General features: G+C 38.3%; 1 protein-coding gene and 1 long non-coding RNA gene across 4 annotated transcripts in view; one reads left to right on the forward strand and one right to left on the reverse strand.

Annotated features, from left to right (window-relative positions):
• Positions 1 to 23,743, reverse strand: part of LOC125256282 — a 24,654-nt gene continuing 911 nt past the window's right edge. The window contains exons 2-6 of one of the 2 annotated variants that reach the window (XR_007182087.1): positions 19,929 to 20,097; positions 18,969 to 19,037; positions 15,307 to 15,400; positions 1,772 to 1,848; positions 1 to 1,537 (exon numbers count right to left, since the gene is read on the reverse strand). This is a non-coding gene — a long non-coding RNA (uncharacterized LOC125256282). Of the gene's footprint in view, positions 1,538 to 1,771; positions 1,849 to 13,659; positions 14,186 to 15,306; positions 15,401 to 18,968; positions 19,038 to 19,928; positions 20,098 to 23,743 lie in introns of those variants that run through there. The other variant, XR_007182086.1, reaches the window with a different exon arrangement.
• Positions 19,484 to 23,743, forward strand: part of zgc:113276 (uncharacterized protein LOC553748 homolog) — a 9,581-nt gene continuing 5,321 nt past the window's right edge. Inside the window, exons 1-6 of one of the 2 annotated variants that reach the window (XM_048172133.1) lie at positions 19,484 to 19,624; positions 19,754 to 19,930; positions 20,025 to 20,197; positions 21,488 to 21,703; positions 21,957 to 22,251; positions 22,386 to 22,519. In XM_048172133.1, the coding sequence (XP_048028090.1) occupies positions 19,756 to 19,930; positions 20,025 to 20,197; positions 21,488 to 21,703; positions 21,957 to 22,251; positions 22,386 to 22,519 (993 nt within the window). In that variant the 5' untranslated portion in view covers positions 19,484 to 19,624; positions 19,754 to 19,755. The remainder of the gene's footprint in view (positions 19,625 to 19,753; positions 19,931 to 20,024; positions 20,198 to 21,487; positions 21,704 to 21,956; positions 22,252 to 22,385; positions 22,520 to 23,743) is intronic. The other variant, XM_048172134.1, reaches the window with a different exon arrangement.

Consider the following 23,743-nt stretch of genomic DNA (forward strand, 5'->3'; position numbering starts at 1 on the left):
GTGAGCAGACGAAACTTCTTTTAAAAACATTTTGGACTGTACTGTAAGTGTATCCTACCTCATCAACTTTCCCTCGTCCTACTCTGGAGACTCTTTAAAAGCCTACAAAAACCTGGAGGGGTACAAATGGACACAATCTAATTTTGTGATTAATATTCAAATTTGGAGTCTGTCGGCTAAAACCTGCTTGGTCGTCATTGGAAGTGTAAGTCAACTGTTGTTAGGTAATGTAATCGCCACCTGTCCTTGTTTGTAGGTATACACCATAGCTAATGTTATCTGTGAATACAGTAGATATCATAAATTTCATTAATATCTTAACCCGTTTAATCCCAAATTTTCCCAGACATTGCCCCTTGAAATAATCAATAATTATTTTTTGACATTTTTATGGAAATGTGTGTGAAAAATTTTTATTATGTTCAACTGGTGGAATAATGTGTAAAGTTACATTATACTGAAAATTTGTATATAGCCTATCAGCCAAGTTATTTAACATTTTAAACTCTTTCATATAATTTTAGGGTTACTATTAAACATCAAATCCCTTATACAACACTTATAGGAATACTGAGATAAAAGACAATAAAATAAATAAATACAAATACAACCATCTGTTGTTTTGTTGTGTTGGTTAGCACGTTTTACTGCAGTGAACCATTTCAGTCGTCAATCGGGATCATTAGCAATACGATAAAATGATTTTCCCTTTGCTTTCCCCTGCCTGTTCTGGCATCCTGGCGCACAGCAGCTGTCCAGCATGTTGAAATAGTAAGGTTTGTAAGGTCTAAACATGTCTGGTTTTAAGTTATTGTTTGACCACTATCGACACCAATGCTTCAGCCGTTCTAGCGCTCTCCTGATGGCCTGCCAAAATGGCAGAGTTTATATTGCGTGATGTCAACCTCCGGAGCTCTATATGGACTATAGTTTTATGGTGGTTTATGGTGTTTTTTGTCCTTTTTTAGACCTTGCCAGCCATGGTCATCATGAACTTTCCTTATATGACAAAGAGCTGCATGAAGATTCTCTGTTTACATGAAATTCTCTGTTTACATGAAATTCTCTGTTTATGTTCCACAGAAAAAAAAGAGATTATTTGTTAGGAACAACATGGGGTGAATAACTAATATCAGAACTGTAATTTAAGAGTGAACTATTCCTTTAAAGTAAATATTTCATTTTTACAGTCAGAGCTTTGATAGCAAGGTTCCGACATGACATTTTAATTCTGTGGTTACCTACCAACAAGTCACCAGAAAGTTTTACTCAATTCCACCACTACCACACACCAACAAATGCTATACCAAAGGGCCTACATGGTCCTCTGACTCAAATCAGAAGGTATGTTCATAAACACCCTCAAAACCTTTAGAAACACTTACGCAAATAAAGTGAAAGTAGATATAACACATCAGAAGAGACTACAGCCACATTTTTGAGGTTGACACTCGCACAAACATACTCATCCATTTTGACACATCGAAATAGAGGTTCCTCTCAGAAATGATCACGTAGCCCATACAACAGACCGCATCTACACAAAACAAATATTTTACATATTTTCAGGTGCAAACAAGTCATCATGGCATTTAAAGAATATAACAAAACTGTGTTGACTTTGTGTGTTTGTACTGAGTAACTTATAGGCAATGCTTCTATAGGATATAAGCTAACTTTCTAATTTGTATGCTTATCTATTGACAATTTTGAAACAAGAGCATTTTTTAAGCTTCTCTGAATAAGAGTATCAAAAGATGCGCACACCCACCCGATTTCTGCAACCATTTCCTGCTTGTCCCTCCACAAACCCACGTGCATCCTGTCAAACTGCCCACTGCAAAACTCCTATATAGAGAGGTAAAACAGACAAAAAGTTATATAAAAATACAAAATTTAAGTGTACATATAAAATATAAAATAAAGTATATTTAAGTAACTTTGCAGTGTCAACTAACTCTCATTAGTAGCCTGTAGTGGACTGGTTGGGGTTAGGTGTTAAGGTTTGGATTAGAAAAATAACTATTGTTGCAAAGTTTCTTATAGTCAGTCGAATGTCAGTTGGGGGAGCATCAAAATAAAGTGTCTACTAATGACTAGCAGTTGACATGTAGTTGCAAAGTTACTTATTGTAAATATAATGTCTGTTAGGGGGCCATCAAAATAAAGTGTTAGTAGATCTTAAGCAGACAGTCTACTAATACTCTAACGAGAGTTAGTTGACATGTAGGCGCAACATTACTTATAGTAAGTAAAAGTGGGCCACATACCAAAGTATTTTAGTCATCATGGCATTTATACAAGTGCCGTGTCCTCAAAATAGTAAACTTTTTAAACAAAAAGTAACCCCAGGCCAGTAACCCCCAGAATCACAGCTCTGCGTATTTATCTGATATTATCTCCAAGTGTGAACAAAAACAAGAGAGAATATGTATAAAATAAATGAAGTGGTAAATCAACAACAAACCTTCTATATTCTCTCAGGGTTCACTGTTCTGTGGAAATGTGAAGCTCTGTCCTTTCCTCTCAGTATTACTCATCGTGTTTTAAGAGCGAGCAGGAAGCTTGTATGCGATGCTGCGGTGGGTTATTTTTTGATACGAGAAAAAAATCCCATCAGTGAGGGTTGGGACAATATAATGTAGTGGAACAGAAAAGGTATTAAGGTGTTCTGCGTTTCACCCATCCAAGTGCACACACACACACAGAGTTAACTGAGCAATGGACAGCTGTTTTTGCTGGGGGTTAGGTGTCTTGCTCAGTCGTGGTTAATGAGAGTGCTGTTCATTTACTCCCCTCACATACATTTCCTGCCGTTACTGAAGGTGATGATACACGGGGCAACTTTTTGAGCAATGTTGCTGGACAATGTTGCCGTCAACGGGCAACCTGATGAGACACAGGGCAACTAATTAAGGCAACGGACAGTTGGCAGCAACTAATCAGAGAGGAGCAAATCTATTGCCAACCCAATAAATACTTTATTATAAACACTTGTTAGGCACTTTATTTCAACTTTTCAAATATTTCCTTCATTTTAATTAAAAATAAATGCTTTTCCGATCTGATTATTGATAGGAAAAGGGAGAAGAGCGAGTTCGGCAAAAGGCTGATTCGAACCCGCGTCGATCGCGTCAAAAGCTACATTCATGTATCATATGCCCTACAGCCTACGCTACCACAGACGTTAAATAGACCCTGTCTTTTTAGTATTTAACTGAAAACATTCGATGGCTTAATTACAGTTTATACGCATTACATTGGACAGTTGTTGCTATTTTAAGCATCATATGAGGTAAATTCCCTGTTTTGGGTTGACGCATGACAACTTACTAGAGTAAAAAGATATAAGTTCACACCCCTTTTCTCCGCTCCACTGCCGCTGAGAGGCCGCCATCTTGTTTGAATTTTTTTCTGAAATCTCCGAACCAATCACGTGATCGGCTGCTAACATTCTGATTGGAGGATCTCAAAAAATTTCCCACGACCGATCTAACGTATCCAGATATATATTTGTTGCTCATTCTCAGTGGGAAAGTGCCCAAGCAACGTTGCTCGGCAACATTGCTCAAAAAGTTGTATCATCACCTTGAGACTCTCTAACCATTAGGCCACAACTGCCATACAGAAATTGGACCCCATCTTGATTTGAACACCTAACCTTTTGAGTGGGTCGTGGAGTGTGTAGGCAAGGAAACAACAACAAATGTAATTCTAATTTTTTTTCTGATGTGAGAATTGTATTTTGAAAGATGTGTGTGAAAGCTGTTGACACTTATGTCAGATTAGGCAGTTTAGAGTGCCTGAAAAAAACGCATTGCGGTCAGATGCAGGGCTCTCAAGTTTTGGAGACAGGCAAGAGTGACATTCCCCCCCCCCATAAAAAAAAAAAAAAAAAAAACTTCTCTGGGCCAGCATCCTGTAACCTGGCCTCAGGGTGAATGAGATGATGCTTATTAGTTGCCTTTTACCTGACATCTTTGAAAGACAGATGCAATGATTAATGCATCCACAGTGTTTCCCACAGGATTTTGTGAGACTGTAGTGGGTGAACATCGGTTCTTCTAGGAGGGTCCGGGGGCATGCCCCCCCAGAGGAAAATTTTGTACATTTTAAATTTAAATGCATGAATCTAGTGCATTCTAATAACAAAATTAAGTGACTAGATCAATGAAGAAATTTGTTATCTTGTAAACAATTTTGTGCTCTAAAAGTAATGTATTTATTGCTGATGGTTGGGCACATTAGTCATGTACACAACATATAGTAGGCTAAATGAGAGTTCGTAAGTGGTCGAACATGTAGAGTACACATTTAAACCATTATAAATATGTAGCAAAAGAGGTTACCTTTGTTGAATTAATTTATTTGTGGGAGCCTGTGTCTGTATTTGTGGAACTAATGGTCACTTTGATTTGTTAACCAATCCAGAATGCACTAAACACACCACTTCATTATAGATAAAAATAACAAATGAATAAAAATATATAATCATAAGCTGACCAATAAATAAATAAGTAAACTAGGTGAGTATATAATTCAGCTGATTATCTGATTATCTAACAGCAGTCAAGTTGTCATTGTTTGTGTCAAACAAGTTGTGAATTTGTTGTAACATTAAAACAGGAGATCATGACTTACTCTGTGCTCAAAGTGATGCTCAGAGCTCCAGTGGTTCCCTCTGTGGGTGAACGAGGATGATGGTGAACAATTCCAGGATATGCTTTTTTTCATTGGTTGTTGCTTTAAATCTTACCCAGATACAATAGTGCTATTTTCTGATTGGCTATTGTGTAGCCTCTTTCTTTTTTTTGATTGGCTGATAAGTGGCAGGTTCGAGACGCGCTTGATTCCTTCCCGGTTCCATAGAGAGAGCGGCGCGGCCAGATACATTTTGGGCGCTGCGGCATATTAAATATATGATAAATAGTTTTTCTGCGTGAGAAATGCAATGTGTGGCGGGAGTGCGTGACAAAAGACCGAAATGAGTGATTGTCACGCTCAATGCGTGACACTTGAGAGCCCTGCAGATGTGATGATGACAGTGTCATTATTAGGGGCCAAGCACCGAAGGTGCTTAGGCACCTATTGTTATTGTTAGTTTTTAGGGGCCAAGCACCGAAGGTGCTTAGGCACCTATTGTTATTGTTAGTTTTTAGGGGCCAAGCACCGAAGGTGCTTAGGCACCTATTGTTAGGGGCCAAGCACCGAAGGTGCTTAGGCACCTATTGTTATTGTTAGTTTTCTTATTATTATTATTCTTCCGCTCTTGGAGTCTATGGCAGCCCATAGAACCGTATGGTAAAAAGTTGTGAAATTTGGCACACAGTTAGAGGACAGTCTGAACTGTGTCCATAGCCAATTTGGAGTCTCTAACTCAATCCCTCTAGCGCCACCAGCTGTCCAAAGTTGCACTTCTGTTTATGCTAATAACTTTTGAACCGTATGGGCTAGAAACAAAATTCTTTTTTCCTCTGATTCCTTGGGTCAAGGCGAATCTATTGCACTATATGTCGTCATTTTCCGTCATGAAAATTTTCCCGCCATTTTGAATTTTCCGAAAAATCTACTTTTTCGAACTCCTCCTAGGGCGTTACTCCGATTCACAAAAATTGGACCAGATCATCTTCAGACCATGACTGCAAAAAGTTATCAAAAGCTTTTCGATAGATCCATCCGTTCTCGAATAGGGCACAAATGAATTCGACCGAAAGCTCGCAAAATCACACTTAAGGCTATATCTCCAAAATGATTTATCGTATTTTGACCAAACTTCATACATGTCATCACAAGCATGACTTAAGCCAACATGCAGTGTTTCAGTGCAGTGCCACCTACTGGTCCGGAGATACGAAAAATGGCTATTTTGGCTAATAACTTCTGAATGGTTTGTCCAGAAATCATAAATGTGGTCACGTCAGATTCAGGGTATCATGCCGAGTCGAATGATAACCATTATTACCATATCAGCCATTTTGGCCGTCGGCCATTTTGAATTTTGTGCTAAAATGCTGTATTTTATGAACGCATCAGCGTATCGTCACAAAACTCGGTATGGGTCATCAGCATGATGCCCTGAACCAGCCTGAGAAGTTTCGCACCAGCGCCACCTAGTGGTAAAATCAAATATTCAAATGCTTATCACTTTGACTGTGGTCGACTTGTTTTCAAAAGAGTCATGTCCTTAGACTCCTGAATCCCTGCTGAGTCCAACGATACCAAACATGTTAGGTTTCGAAATATGGTTTGTCCGCCATGTTGAATTTTGCGAAAAACCTACTTTTTCGAACTCGTCCTAGACGCTTCATTTGATTGTCATGAAAATCAAACCAGATCATCTTCAGACCATTCTGGCAAAAAGTTATCAAAGGCTTTTCGGTAAATCAAACCATTCTCAAATAACACGCAAATTAATTTAACGTAGAACACCCAATTTGGGCTCATGGCTGTATCTCTGCAATGCTTTATCATATTCAGACCAAAGTTCATACATATCATCCCAAGCAAGACCAGAGCCTACATGCTGAGTTTTGGCGCAGCGCCACCTACTGGTTTGGATATGCAAAAAAATGGTTATTTTTGCTTGCAGCTTCAGATAGGTTTGTCCAAAAATCATAACTTTGGTCTTGTTAGATTAGGGGAATCATGCCGAGTCGAATGATAACCATTATTACCATATCAGCCATTTTGGTCGTCGGCCATTTTGAATTTTGTGCAAAAATGCTGTATTTTACGAACACATTAGCATATCATCACAAAACTCGATATGGGTCATCAGTACGATGCCCTGAACGAGCCTGAGAAGTTTCGCACCAGCGCCACCTAGTGGTAAAATCAAATATTCAAATGCTTATCACTATGAGTGTGGTCGACTTATTTTCAAAATAGTCATGACCTTAGACTCCTGAATCCCTGCTGAGTCCAACGATACCAAACATGCTAGGTTTCGACTTATGGTCTGTCCGCCATGTTGAATTTTGCGAAAAACCTGCTTTTTCGAACTTGTCCTAGATGCTTAATTTGATTGTCATGAAAATCAGATCAGATCATCTTCAGTCCATTCTGGCAAAAAGTTATCAAAAGCTTTTCAGTAAATCAAACCATTCTCAAATAACACGCAAATTAATTTAACGCATAGCACCCAATTTGGACTCATGGCTGTATCTCTGCAATGCTTTATCATATTCAGACGAAACCTCATACATATCATCCCAAGCAAGACCAGAGCCTACATGCTGAGTTTTGCCATAACGCCACCTACTGGTCTGGAGATACAAAAAAGCCAATATAGCCATTATTTTTGCTTATAGCTTCAGATAGGTTTGTCAAAAAATGATAAAGTTGGTCTTTTTCAATTCGGGGCAACATGCCGAGTCGAATGATATCCAATTTTCCCATGTCGGCCATTTTGGCCATTGGACATTTTAAATTTTGTTTTAAAATGCTGTATTTTGTGAATGCATTAGTGTATTGTTGCGAAACTCTGTATGGGTCATCAGCACAAGGACCTGAAAGAGTCCAAATCAGCGCCACCTACTGTATTTTTTTCATATGCTTATAACTTTTGATCTGGTTGACTTATTTTTTCGGGAGTCATATCCTTAGTGAGTGTCATTGTCACCTCACTCTGACCAAACCAGATTCATTTGGTCACAGCGCCACCTATTGGTCGAAAGTGATAAATCAGTAAATCTTTATTACTGACTGTATATATCATTTTCCAACTCTTTTGCCTTAAATGATCGTAATAGGTCTTTAATTGCTCACTGTTGCAGTTGGCCTAATGCTCCCAGCCATGTTGGCTGGCTTGTTGTCCCTTTTTTGCTTGGCCCCGTAATTGCTGCTTCCTAGACCATTACTCCGATTATCACCAAAATTGAACTAGACCATCTTCAGACCATGACTGCAAAAACTCCTCAAAAGCTTTTTGATAGATCGAACCTTTCTCGAATAGGGCACAAATGAATTTGATGAAGAGCTCGCAAAATCAGTCTTGAGGCTATATCTCCAAAACGATTTATGGTATTCTGACCAAACTTCATACAAGTCATCACAAGCATGACTTGAGGCAACATGCAGTGTTTCAACGCAGTGCCACCTACTGGTCTGGAGATATGAAAAATGGCTATTTATGCTAATAACTTCTGAATGGTTTGTCCATAAATCATAAATGTGGTCTTGTCAGATTCGGGGCATCATGCCGAGTCGAATGAATACCATTATTACCATATCAGCCATTTTGGCTGTCGGCCATTTAGAATTTTGTGCTAAAATGCTGTATTTTACGAACGCATTAGCATATCGTCACAAAACTCGGTATGGGTCATCAGTACGGTGCCCTGAACGAGCCTGAAAAGTTTCGGACCAGCGCCACCTAGTGGTAAAATCAAATATTCAAATGCTTATCACTTTAAGTGTGGTCAATTTATTTTCAAATAAGTCATATCCTTAGACTCCAGAATCCCTGCTGAGTCCAACGATACCAAACATGTTAGGTTTCGAAATATGGTTTGTCCGCCATGTTGAATTTTGCGAAAAACCTACTTTTTCGAACTCGTCCTAGACGCTTCATTTGATTGTCATGAAAATCAAACCAGATCATCTTCAGACCATTCTGGCAAAAAGTTATCAAAGGCTTTTCGGTAAATCAAACCATTCTCAAATAACACGCAAATTAATTTAACGTAGAACACCCAATTTGGGCTCATGGCTGTATCTCTGCAATGCTTTATCATATTCAGACCAAAGTTCATACATATCATCCCAAGCAAGACCAGAGCCTACATGCTGAGTTTTGGCGCAGCGCCACCTACTGGTTTGGATATGCAAAAAAATGGTTATTTTTGCTTGCAGCTTCAGATAGGTTTGTCCAAAAATCATAACTTTGGTCTTGTTAGATTAGGGGAATCATGCCGAGTCGAATGATAACCATTATTACCATATCAGCCATTTTGGTCGTCGGCCATTTTGAATTTTGTGCAAAAATGCTGTATTTTACGAACACATTAGCATATCATCACAAAACTCGATATGGGTCATCAGTACGATGCCCTGAACGAGCCTGAGAAGTTTCGCACCAGCGCCACCTAGTGGTAAAATCAAATATTCAAATGCTTATCACTATGAGTGTGGTCGACTTATTTTCAAAATAGTCATGACCTTAGACTCCTGAATCCCTGCTGAGTCCAACGATACCAAACATGCTAGGTTTCGACTTATGGTCTGTCCGCCATGTTGAATTTTGCGAAAAACCTGCTTTTTCGAACTTGTCCTAGATGCTTAATTTGATTGTCATGAAAATCAGATCAGATCATCTTCAGTCCATTCTGGCAAAAAGTTATCAAAAGCTTTTCAGTAAATCAAACCATTCTCAAATAACACGCAAATTAATTTAACGCATAGCACCCAATTTGGACTCATGGCTGTATCTCTGCAATGCTTTATCATATTCAGACGAAACCTCATACATATCATCCCAAGCAAGACCAGAGCCTACATGCTGAGTTTTGCCATAACGCCACCTACTGGTCTGGAGATACAAAAAAGCCAATATAGCCATTATTTTTGCTTATAGCTTCAGATAGGTTTGTCAAAAATGATAAAGTTGGTCTTTTTCAATTCGGGGCAACATGCCGAGTCGAATGATATCCAATTTTCCCATGTCGGCCATTTTGGCCATTGGACATTTTAAATTTTGTTTTAAAATGCTGTATTTTGTGAATGCATTAGTGTATTGTTGCGAAACTCTGTATGGGTCATCAGCACAAGGACCTGAAAGAGTCCAAATCAGCGCCACCTACTGTATTTTTTTCATATGCTTATAACTTTTGATCTGGTTGACTTATTTTTTCGGGAGTCATATCCTTAGTGAGTGTCATTGTCACCTCACTCTGACCAAACCAGATTCATTTGGTCACAGCGCCACCTATTGGTCGAAAGTGATAAATCAGTAAATCTTTATTACTGACTGTATATATCATTTTCCAACTCTTTTGCCTTAAATGATCGTAATAGGTCTTTAATTGCTCACTGTTGCAGTTGGCCTAATGCTCCCAGCCATGTTGGCTGGCTTGTTGTCCCTTTTTTGCTTGGCCCCGTAATTGCTGCTTCCTAGACCATTACTCCGATTATCACCAAAATTGAACTAGACCATCTTCAGACCATGACTGCAAAAACTCCTCAAAAGCTTTTTGATAGATCGAACCTTTCTCGAATAGGGCACAAATGAATTTGATGAAGAGCTCGCAAAATCAGTCTTGAGGCTATATCTCCAAAACGATTTATGGTATTCTGACCAAACTTCATACAAGTCATCACAAGCATGACTTGAGGCAACATGCAGTGTTTCAACGCAGTGCCACCTACTGGTCTGGAGATATGAAAAATGGCTATTTATGCTAATAACTTCTGAATGGTTTGTCCATAAATCATAAATGTGGTCTTGTCAGATTCGGGGCATCATGCCGAGTCGAATGAATACCATTATTACCATATCAGCCATTTTGGCTGTCGGCCATTTTGAATTTTGTGCTAAAATGCTGTATTTTACGAACGCATTAGCATATCGTCACAAAACTCGGTATGGGTCATCAGTACGGTGCCCTGAACGAGCCTGAAAAGTTTCGGACCAGCGCCACCTAGTGGTAAAATCAAATATTCAAATGCTTATCACTTTAAGTGTGGTCAATTTATTTTCAAATAAGTCATATCCTTAGACTCCAGAATCCCTGCTGAGTCCAACAATACCAAACTTGCTAGGTTTTGACTTATGGTTTGTCCGCCATGTTGAATTTTGCGAAAAACCTACTTTTTCGAACTCCTCCTAGACTGTTACTCTGATTATCATCAACATTGAACCAGATCATCTTGAGACCATGCCAACAAAAAGTTATCAAAAGCTTGTTGATATAACAAACCGTTCTTGAAAACTTCAAAAGTTCGCAAAATCAGACTTGAGGCTATGTCTCCACAATGCTTTATCGTTTTCAGACCAAACTGGGTACATTTCATCATAAGCATGACTTGAGGCAACCTGCAGCGTTTTGGTGCAGTGCCACCTACTGGTCCAGAGATACGAAAAATGGCTATTTATGCTAATAACTTCTGAATGGTTTGTCCATAAATCATAAATGTGGTCACGTCAGATTCAGGGCATCATGCCGAGTCGAGTGATATCCATTATTACCATATCAGCCATTTTAGCCGTCGGCCATTTTGAATTTTGTGCTAAAATGCTGTATTTTATGAATGCATTAGCATATCACCACAAAACTCGGTATGGGTCATCAGCACGATGCCCTGAACAAGCCTGAGATGTTTCGGACCAGCGCCACCTAGTGGTAAAATAAAATATTCAAATGCTTATCAATATGGGTGTGGTCAACTTATTTTCAAAAGAGTCATGACCTTAGACTCCTGAATCCCTGCTGAGTCTAACGATACCAAACATGCTAGGTTTCGACTTATGGTTTGTCCACCATTTTGAATTTTGCGAAAAACCTACTTTTTCGAACTCGTCCTAGGCTGTTGGTCTGATTATTATGACAATTGAACCAGATCATCTTCAGACCATTCTGGCAAAAAGCTATCAAAAGCTTTTTGATAAACTCAACCCTTCTCAAAAAACACGCAAATTAATTTAACACAGAGCACCCAGTTTGTACTCATGGCTGTATCTCTGCAATGATTTATCATATTTAGACCAAACTTCGTACAAATCATCCCAAGCAAGACCAGAGCCTACATGCTGAGTTTCGTCGCAACACCACCTACTGGTCTGGAGATTCAAAAAAGCCAAAATAGCCATTATTTTTGCTTATAGCTTCAAATATGTTTGTCCAAAAATCATAAATTTGGTCTTGTTAGATTAGGGGCATCATGCCGAGTCGAATGATATCCAATTTTCCCATATCAGCCATTTTGGTTGTCGGCCATTTTGAATTTTGTGCAAAAATGCTGTATTTTATGAACGCATTAGCGTACTGTTACGAAACTCGGTATGAGTCATCAGCACAAGGTCCCGAAGGAGCCTGAGAAGTTTCAAACCAGCGCCACCTAGTGTTTTTTTCATATGTTTATAACTTTTGATCTGGTTGACTTATTTTCACGGGAGTCATATCCTTAGCGAGTGTCATTGCTACCTCACTCTGACCATACCACATTAATTTGGTCACAGCACCACCTATTGATCAAAAGTGATAAACCATTAAATCTTTATTATTGACTGTATATATCATTTTTCAGCTCTTTTGCCTAAAATGATCCTAATAGGTCTTTAATTGCTTACTGTTGTAGCTGGTCTGATGCTCCCAGCCATCTTGGCTGGCTTGCTGTGCCTTTTTTGCTTGGCCCCGTAATTGCTGCTTGCAGCTATATTTCTAATTGTAATGCTTCAGAATAACAAACTTTGCTGACCTGTCGGCTGTTATATTGTGCTCATATAGCGCACACTATTCAATGGACAATATGCACTAAGCTTTCTTTAGAAGTTATGCAATAATATAAGCCAGAAAACATCCGGTGTCACTTGTTGGTGTGTAGGTATCTTCAATGTCCTAAGGTAGCTTTAACAGCATCAATATTGTATTTATAATCAGAATATAGTCACTTAAATAGACAGGCCTAGCATTAATTTAGTTATTCAAACGTAAAATGACATAAAAAAGAGACATGTCTTAGTGTTCCTCCTCAGCAAAATTCAGTTTGACCATCAGTTTTCACATTTTCGTGTGAAAAAAAGTGTCAACACACTGTAAATTAAAGATTTATTGTGCACTTTAGTTAGATTCAATGAATAAAATGTGAGTTTTCATAAGTGTACCAAGATCACTGAGCTTATGCTGCACTGAATGACAGCTTCTGTGATTACAGAGGGAGAACGCAATGCTCGCATTCTGTGTAATTCATTCGCAAGAAAGGTTTTTCAGGCGATTTTGTGAGTACTTCATACTTCACCTTGACAAAATGTATTTTTAAACCTAGTGATTTTATAATGTTTAATATTTATTCAAAAGCGAAACTGAGTGAAAAACTATTACAGGAAATGGCTAATATGAGCAAAAAAATCTCCTCTGCCACCATCTGCTGGTTATAGTGATAATTAATGTCTTTTTTTAAAAGTGTTTTCTACCAAATATTGAATTTCCTACATCTTGAAATGTTCGGTTTTACAAATGGGGAAAATTTCAGAAGGATGAACAAATAATGTTTTTGGTCATCACTTTAAAAATAACATTTGAAGTGCTGGAAAAATTTTCTGTGTGCATGTCTAATTACAGACACCACGTATTCAAATGTTCCCTATTGGCAAATTAGGCAAGTGTGATAACTGCAGTAAAATATAAATACAACATTAAAAAGTCAACCATTGATGGTTTTGTGTCGATGTACAGCGAGTACAGAATGACATCGGAAATGCCCAAGCTGCTTATCGAAAACGAGGAAGTAACCGCGCATATAGGCAATTGCACGTGCAAATGAGGCAGTGCACGTTGTATATCACTTCATTATAAATAAAGCACAAAAGAAATTATGAGCATGCAACATCGTAAATTAGTAAATCATGAAATTACCAAAAAGTACCAATAAATTACGCAACTGGTATGTTGTGTGTTAGCTGGGAAGGATTTGCATGCATGTAGGCCTATGTTTATTCAATTCATCAGGAGCAGTTTCCATATGTTTTATTAACAGTTCATGCTTGTATTGTGTTTTTTACCATGGTAACTGTTGTTTCCATAACCCAAAATGCCACTTTATTTTTTATATTTTTAAATTAATGTGGTGGCATTGTATTAACACATTTAATTATTTAATAGCCTTATGTGCATGTTAAGTAAAGTGGGATGGTACTTGTATGTGTTAACCATTTTTTTGAAATGTGTTTGCTTGTTTTTTTTTTAAAGCAATTTTATTATATTTTTTATGAGCTAATATGAATTAGGTCAAATTCTTTAAAAAAAAAAAAAAAAAGGTTGAGGCTTAATGATCATGGAAAATGTGGGTCCTATGGCCAAATTGAGAACCAATCAACTAGGGCATTTTAAACAAAACAAAATAAAAACAGGTTAACTTATAGGCAATGAAGAAACAAGGCTACCACTGTTGAAGGCAGCTTCTACTAGGGTCATTTGATCTGGTAGGCAGTTCATGACCAAGAGTTCATAGCCCAGAACAAGTGGATGCTCTGTGACAGATGAGAAGCATGGCAGAGGTTTTAGTTCATCAGATGATAGGACAGGTGTCGCAGACATAAGAAAACAAATGAGAATAGGGTGTCAGAGATTCTGTAACATGAGCTGCGACGAAAAAGTAAGAGAACAAGATCAACTTGCAAAACAGATGTTACTGATCCACTCCCAGATATACAGTCAAACCAGAAATTATTCAGACATTTTTGATATATTTTTACTAGTGGGTGCAGGACACTAAAGTTCATTTTTGTAAGTAAGGATAGCAAAATAAAGTAAACTGTGACTTATTATACCCAAAAACTCTTCATACAGTGATTACCAGTAAAACTGATAAAAATTTGGAACCAAAAATTATTCAGACACTTTGACCTGACCATGTTTTGCTTAAGTGTTATCTGACATAATTAAGATTATTTTATTCTGACACAGTTTAACTCTGATGAGATCTTGTCATATTTTATTACCATTTTTTTAAACTGTAGTGAATAAACTGTATTAATGAATGACATGTTCAAGGTGTCTGAATACATTTTGGTTTGACTGTATAGGTGTAAAAACTTCAGCACATTCATTTTGACTGTATATTAGTGGATGGTGAAAAAAGAAATGGCTTTAAAAAGCTGAACTAAAAGAGAAAGAGGTAGGAAGACGTGGTTAGCACAAATAATTTTAACCAGAATGGAGAAATAGAAAGATGACACTTAACAACCCCCAAAACCAGTGCTGGGTGCATGTAACTCATTACTAAGTATTAATTACTCTAATTTAATTACTTTTCCCTTGTAAAGTAAGGAATTATTCTTATTTTTCTGTACAATATTATATATAAAACACAATAGTGGATTTAACATCAACATATAACATCTACATAATGTTATGCATCAACATAATTTATGCAGTTTTATATTATTTATTTGACAGTATTTCATGCATGTCTATCCTTGAATTGTTCAACTGGTCGAGGTTGAAATGGGATTTAGAAAGTAATTAGTAATAAGTAACACAATTCTTTTTAGAGAGAGAGTAATTAGTACAGTAATCTAATTACACTGTTGAAGATGTAATTAGTAATTACTTGTAGTAGTAATTAATTACTTTTTTAAGAGTAACTTACCCAAAACTGCCAAAAACACATAAAAATATATTGGACATGTCCATGTCTCCCTCTAGTGGACTTTTATCTGCAGATGTACATCCACAACAGCACCCTAACAAAATAAATAATGGATAATTTAGAATTTTTATCACAGAAAATACCACAGATAAACTCTAGATGTTATAGGCCCTGTTTCACAGACAGAGCTTAGGATTAGGCCTTAGTTCAATTAGGACATTTAAGTAGCTTTTATATACATTCACTAGAAAAAACATTACTGGTGTACCTTGAGACAAAACAATGACACTGACATATTTTAAAGGGAATTTACATTTTTTGTAAAATGAAAATAATGTCATTAATTACTCACCCTCATGCCGTTCCACACCCGTAAGACCTTCGTTAATCTTCGGAACACAAATTAAGATATTTAAGTTGAAATCCGATGGCTCAGTGAGGCCTCCATAGCCAGCAATGATATTTCCTCTCTCATTCGTTCCGAAGATTAACAAAGGTCTTACAGGTGTGGAACGGCATGAGGGCGAGTAATTAATGACATTTTTTCATTTTTGGGTGAATTAACCTTTTAAGATATGTCAGTACAAGTTGCTTTCTGTTAAAACACCTGAAACCGGGGGATAATGTTTAAGTCGGGCACACATTTAACGACTAGCTAAAGCATTCTAAGACTGTGCTCAACATACAAGCGATTGTTTCCTGCGACTGAAGCAGATTTAAATACTTACACATGGAATTTGAACACCGACTGCAATCGCAGACTGAACGCAACTGGCTCTGACTGGACGCGTTTGAGCGCGATCAGTCATAAGTATCAATTTACATTCATAATCGGCCTTACAATCGTTAAGTGTGTGCGCGGCTTTAGCATGAAACCCAAAAACCATCAGATAGGAGGACTAAGGAATGTCTCTGACAGAAAAGAATCAAGAATATGTTTGGAAAAAATAATAAAATTAAAAAATAAAATCTGAAGAATTTTAACTCAGCTCTTTTCCATGCAAGGTACAGTTCATACAAGTGACAATATGCACCTCTCACTGAAAATAACATCAGTAAAAAAGGACTTATCACTGTCTGTTCCTTACAAAAGCATTTGTGTGGCATACAGGCTACTTTTATGGTGCTTTTTGTCCTTTTTAGACTTTGCCAGCCATGTTCACCATGAACTGTCCTTGTATGACAAAGAGCTGCATCAAAGACTATAGAATAACACCTTAAAGGGACTTTGGCTGCATGAAGATTCTGCATAAAATCCTTTTGTGTTCCACAAAAAAAAAAGAAAGTATTTGAATTTGGAACAACACGGGGTGAAAAAGGGGTCTGTAAGCAAGGTTCGTACATATGACATTTTGATACTGTGGTTTCTGGCTTACAAGTCACCAGACAATTTTAACCTGTTCCACCACCACCATCACCACACACAGTAAAATGTTCATAAATATCTAAACCTTAAGCAGATAAACTTACGCAGATAAGGTAACATGGAAGCAACACATTGGAAGCCACATTTTTGAGGTTGATTGAGATAAGATTGAGTGTCAAGATTAAGGGGCAGGTACTAATTTTGATTTTCTGCCAGTCTGCATAATTTCAACATGAAATAAAATATAACCTTATCTATCACTATAATTTACCTTAATTACAATTTAATACAGTTAATGTCCTAAAAGTTTTTCTTGCATGCTGCCATCTAGCAACATCAAGTCAAATTCACATCTACCAGTATAACATTCAACTCTTATAGGCTCAGCATGAAACCTCCATACTATTTAGCACAGTTTTGAAGCAATGATATTGTTTTAAGTGTCCTTCAGAGTTTTTGTAATAATGTGTTTACATTGACAATCCAGCAGACTGTACAAAGTTCACCATACAGTTATAAACTACACTCTTAAGGTTCCAAAAGGCAGTTTTCACATAGCAATATTTATTTTTTGACATGAAAACAAGCCTGTGAGGGACAGAATTACAGTGTGTTCAATGAATTGTGCAGTTGTTTCGTGATTGTTCAGGTGACAAACCATCTTTTTGAAAAATCTTTTGGTAGACAAAACTCTATAAAACACTTTTGAAAGTTGTGAGTTGTAAACATTATGTGATCCAGAACCTTTATACTGTGCGTGCCATTGTAAAGACTGTAAGTCCGTCCCGCAAAGCCTCGTTTTCATCTGTGTTAAATTAAAGTCCCTTTAAGACAAGTCATTTCACTCGGCGGCCATCTTTTAAACGCCTCTCGGGCATCCTGGGCATCATGCAATCTCTTTGAATGGGGAAACATCAAATTCTCCAAAACTGTTCGCCAACCTTACGATTAAATTTCATATTTGAAATCACCAATGAAATCTAACAACAACCGGCTCATAAATTTAGTTTCTAAACGCTCTAATCATGACAAAAAAAATGTATTTTTCCAGGCTGGCTCAAGCTAATGCGCATGCGCAGACCTAAATGCGCGTCTCGGAGGCGCGCGTCTGACTGTTTCTATAGAAACCGGTGATTCTAACGGCCGCTGAAGTGACGCGATGACTTTACCAGTCGGCGATTGGCTCTTGTTTAGAAGGCGCGACTTATTCCGCCATATTGCGCGTTACACTTTCTCCCATTCAAAACAATACGAGTGACACGTCTTGTGTTATAGAGTGCCCCAGGGATGACGCGTTTTTGTAGGCCAACCCGGAAGTTAGCGGCGCGCGGGTTCCCTCGACTGAAACCCTATTCATTTTTCCCATAGACTTTTGGAAAATCGCAGAAAATAAGCTCTGTGTTTAACAAAGGGTTATGACACTTACACGTTTTGTCTATCAAGATAATCTTTACAAGTTAACACAACATTTATAGATTTTGAAGCCTAAATAAAGTCGTCAGATATAAAAGGCTAACAGTAGGCTATAAACGGACTACAGCACACCATGGTCGCGGATCAACGTCGTCACCACCAAGCGTCCTCAAACTTTATTTAGAAAACAACTCTATTTAAAAACATGCTCACTGATTATGATCTGCGCTGTGTATGAATACTTATCCACTTTTTCATGAGAAATGCTGTCCAAATGTCTCGTTTTTAATGATGACGTCTAAAGTCCCCGCCAAAGGAAGTAGTCCCTTTTAGCAATTTGTTAGCAACCGCCGATTTGGAGACGCAGTAAAAGTTTAAAAAATCACAAGTAGGTTATAACTGGTGTGTTTTATGTCATAGATCAAAACGTGAAAGTATTTAGAGGCTTTGTTTACCACAGACCTTATTTCAGGCGATTTAGCAAAAACCCATTCAAAAAACCCATAGACTTTATGGCGTTGGAACCGGAAGTCCTAAAATGCTAACTCGCTTCCGGGTTTTGCCTACAAAAACGCGTCATCCCTGGGGCACTCTATTCTCAGGTTATTCTATAGTCTTTGGTTAAATGCAATATGGTCTATAAAAGAACCTTTTTAGGGTTCCCCAAAGAACCTTTCAGGGAACAGTTCTTAAAAGAACCCCTTAGTGATAATAATCTACACACTAAAAAAATATTTGGTTATTTTTTTCTGGTTTGAGCCTTTTGGGTCTTTTTTTTTTTTGGCTTATTTTTTCAGTGTTTTGGTAGTTTTTGTGCTACCCAGATCTTGGGTCAGACATAACAACCCAGGGGTTGAGTTATTTATCACTGGCTTTTTGCAACCTTTTCAGGCGATCTGAAGTTAGAAGTTCCCCCGCCAAACACGAGCCATCTCCAGCACAAGATCCAAAGCTGTTGAGGTGGAAACAGGACAACAGAGACTGGTCGATTACACTTGAATTACTTCAAAATGTTTTATTTTTACTTCAGATATTTGTTAAATGAGCTTAAATGTATGCAATATGTATTAAAAATTATATAAAATATGCTATACTGTAAAATATGATCAAAAATAAAGGAATTATCATGCAAACTAGTGGTAGTGTAACTCAACGTGTTCTGTCCTATATTTACCCAGTGTATTTTAAGAGTGTAAACTTAAATTGAAAGTTCATCAACTACCAACAAAATTCATATATAACGATAATTAAGATTGGATATATGGCATTTATACCTTATATTTTGGACAATTTAATAAAATAAAATATTAAGAGTTCTTGCTTGTTTAGATAACAGTAAGGAGTGTGCGTTAAAATTAAGCCCCTCTGCTCTAGGACAGATCTATTCTGAGACCTACACTCAGCCAATCAGGAGCCAAAGTATCTGGAGTGGACAGCGTACCACATGCCACACTATTTCTAAACTGAAAACTGTTTGTCCAACGCGACTCCTTGTCAACCAACTGCTCTTCATCTTCAGAAAACAGACCTCATTAGCAAGTACAAGATTATTCTACTTTCTGTCTACTAGTAACAGTTAGATGGTTCAACTAGTGGTGACATGCAAAAACGTATTCTCTCTTGCTATTTGATCCTGCTTGCTTTTATTAGTTCTTGTCTCTTTTTTAGTTATGTTGGATGTTTTAATAATTGGAGGGGGTCCTCATGCTCTAACCTTGGCTACTCTGCTCTCAAACCCTGACCAACCTCTCTGCCAATCTAGTGCTGACATCCTTCAGGGAATTCAGCTGAGCAAAACTAAAGCTAAAAGTGTACGCTACAAAAACAAAAAGAGACAACTCACCAGTAAGTTCAAGCAGTTTGTGATGAATTTGGTTTTGGTTTATTTTTCCCTCCATCTATTCTATCATCAGACAGCTTTAGATCTTCATTCCAACAGGAACAGTGTCTGACACAGAGGATGAGCCCAAACAACTGCCATGTCCTCCGCTGCACTTCAAAGTGGTGGATTCCTATGGAAAATGGACATCACTGTGGGAAAGTCAGTTTACCGCCCTGAACATCCCTCACCTCCGATCACACATGCTGGTGCACACCGATCCATTTAATAAGGTAATTCAGCACTGGAGAGCATGTGTGTTGACATTTGCACCTCCATTTTGATAATATGTGCTTTTAAAAAAAAGTATTGTTTGAAAAAGTACAAGCAGGATTTCTCAGGGTTCAGCTGAGGGTTCATGAAGGAACTGCAAAGGGTTCTTGAGTTGAAAAAAAGCTAAATAATTAAATGATAAAAATACATAAAAATTAAGAAATGTTTGTTTTTTTAATTAAAAACAGCTGACATAAAATACTAAAAAGGTAAAATATATTTCTCCCTAAGTGTCATGTTAACATTAATGGGTTAAAATTAAAATTCTGTCATTAATCACTCATCCTCATGTTATTCCAAACCTGCAAGACTTTGGTTCATCGTTGGAACGCAAATGAAGATATATTTGATGAAATCTGAGAGATTTCTGTCCCTCCATAGACAGCCATTGCAAATGCAAATTTGACACTTCAAAAAGTTCATAAAGTAATCTTTGAAAACTAATCCATATGAATTGAATGGTTTAGTCCAAATTTTCCGCTTTTTATGATGAACAGATGTAATTTAGGCTCAGGGTTGCCAGGTTTTCACAACAAAACCTGCCAAATTGCTACTCAAAACTAGCACAATCGTGTTTCACGGGGTTCCCCCAGTAAAAATAGCGTAAAATCCGGGATTTCGACGGGATTCCCCTGGTAAAATTCACATTCCAGAGGCTAAATATCATGTTATTTAGGGTCGCTTCAACCCGTAGACATGAAAAACAACCCAAGGCAACAGTGGCCCAATTCCGCGGGAAAATCGAGGACTTGGCAACATTGTTTAGGCTTTTACTCACATATAAACATTGATCAGTGAACATAAACAGAAGCTCAACCGAACCTGAATGACGTGCAAGAACAAACCTCTTGCGGAAGCTCAAACGTGCGAGAATGAACCTCATTGGTTATGCAGCACATTTGAGCTTTCCAGAATATTCATATGGATTAGTTTTCCATAGTGTCAAAGTTGCAATTGCAAAGGCTGTCTATGGAGGGACAGAAAGCTCTCAGATTTCATCAAAAAGATCTTCATTTGCGTTCAAAGATGAACGAAAATCTTATGAGTTTGGAGTGACATGAGGGTGAGTAATTAATGACAGAATTTTCATTTTTCAAAAAGGTTTGGACATTTTTGGAGTTTATACTAGGTTTAAAGAAGTTAAATTGGTCAGATTTTTGTACAAATAATAACACAAACCAATAAATAAAGATTACAGTGATGTTGCCTATCAAAGGACTGATAGTTCCTGCATCTGTGTGCAATCCCAGAAGGCCTTGCAGGACTTTGTGGTGGAGCAAAATCGGGAGGAGGAGCTGCACAGTCTACCTGAGCAAATTTATATTCAGGACGAGAATGCATTTTTTAATGACAATCGCTTGGGAAAGAAGGACAAAAAGCTTCTTAGCGCAACAAACGGCCTGCAGAAAAATCTGTATTTCAGTCTTCCAGGATCACAGCTCAGTATAGACTTCTTCCAGGAGCAGGTCTGAATGTCACGCAGCATGTGGAATCCAACGGAATGCCTGACTAACAATAGACTAATTGTTAAACGTTTGAGTTTAACAGCTCTTCTGGTATTAGGAAATACTGTGTTGCATGATGCTCAGCTACCATTATCAAATAGGCCTATCTAATTTGGAATTCTACATGCAATGTGTGATCTTACTAAACTAACTATAAATGCTGAATGATAAAATATCTAAATTATGGATTACATTGCCAAGGACTTTCACCCAGGTACGCAAATATGACCTGGACAGTGTCTTAATCAGAGCCACAGTGGACAGAATCGTCCCAGTCTTAACTGAGGATGAGAGCAGGGTGAAGTTTTTCAAGGCGACGCTACACACTGGGGAAAATGTAGAGGCAAAAACGGTTATTATGGCAACAGGGCCTTCGCGGGCGCAGATGGCAAACATCCCGTGTTGGGTGCGGGCTATTCAGGAGAATTACCCAGAAGAAAGTCTGCAACACTCAGTGCAGCTCATGCATTACTTCTGTACACATGAAGAGATGGGTGAACCCTCCTCAGGTGGGTTTCTAAATGTGATCAAAACCTGGTCATCCAGATATAAAGCCAAGCAAACAAATAACCAAACCATAGCTTATTATGTGAGAATGCAAAGGAAATAATTCAGAGCAGAAAATGAATACTCTTTTTCTCAGGTTCTCCTCCTGTGTGTCAGATGGGCCAGAGAGTGATGGTGGTAGGTGGAGGTCTGACCAGCGCCCACATTATCTCAATTGCGCTGAAACAGCGTGCATGTCATGTGACCTGGGTCTTACGTAAACACTTACAAGTAAGTTATACCCCGTTTGAGTGTAAACAAACATAAGGCATTATGTAGAATAAGATGATCGAATAACCAAATAGTCCCTGACAGGGTGGTCATGACCCCAATACGAAGTTTAGGGGACTTGTATCACCCTGAAAGGATTTATGTTGTGATTAACGACCTGCTACTCGCCACATAAATAAATAAATGAATACTGGTATACTGATTTGAAGGTGCTCTAAGCCAGAGGTCTTTAACCCTGCTTCTGGGGAACCACTGTCCAGCAAAGTTTATTTCCAACCTATGCCTGTGTATTTTCAAGCAATCCTGAATAGATTGATTTGCTTGATTTTGCGATTCAGATGTGTTTGATTAGGGTTGGAACTAAACTCTGTAGGACAGAGGGTCCCCAGGAACATGGTTGAAGAACTCTGCTCCAAGGCTAAGTGATATAATTTCCATCAGATTTATTAGCCCCCAAATTAGCCACACCCACTATTTCTACAACCCTGCCAATTTTTCTTAACCATGGTATTTTTAAGGCCTGAACACACCAAGCCGACGCCGACGAACTAGTGGCGATGAAAGCAGATTGCGGGGTTGGCTCACGTCGACAGCGTCTGGGTTCAAAGTTGGCCTAACACACCAAACCGACGCTCGACAGCCAAGTAGCACGTCCGTTCTGTGCCTGCATAAGATAAAAATGCCTTTCCGTACCAGCAGGTGGCAGTATCATCAGAATGATCAGATGGCCTGACGGACCGACGAGCTCCGACGATGATTCAACATGTCGAATCGGCCAAAAAAAATCTGACAAGGAGCTGTGCGGAACACACTGAGAAAACTTAGTCGGCCGACCATCGGCTTGGTGTGTTCCTGCCTTTACCTGTCAAGAAGCGAATCGAGCTCTGGATTTGTTTTCGAGCATCCCTGCTGAAACATCCAGCTAAAACCAGCCTAAGCTGGTCAGGCTGGTTTTAGCTGGTCTCCCAGCCTGGTAATAGCTGGTTTTAGAGGGGTTTTGGTTAGCTAGGAGACTGGAAGGCTGGGAGACCAGCTTAAACCAGCTGAACACCAGCTAACCCAGGCTGGAAGACCAGCTTGACCAGCTAAGCCAGGCTGGGAGACCAGCTAATTTTTCAGCAGGGGTGTTGAAGCGCTGTAGCTCCCTCCAGAGATGAAAAACTGATGTTCACTTTCGTCTTGCTCTTTATTTTCTTCAGGATTCCTACTTCTAGGCTGTTTAAA

This window comes from Megalobrama amblycephala, linkage group LG21 (genome assembly GCF_018812025.1).
Source record: "Megalobrama amblycephala isolate DHTTF-2021 linkage group LG21, ASM1881202v1, whole genome shotgun sequence".
Taxonomy (NCBI): Eukaryota; Metazoa; Chordata; class Actinopteri; order Cypriniformes; family Xenocyprididae; genus Megalobrama; species Megalobrama amblycephala.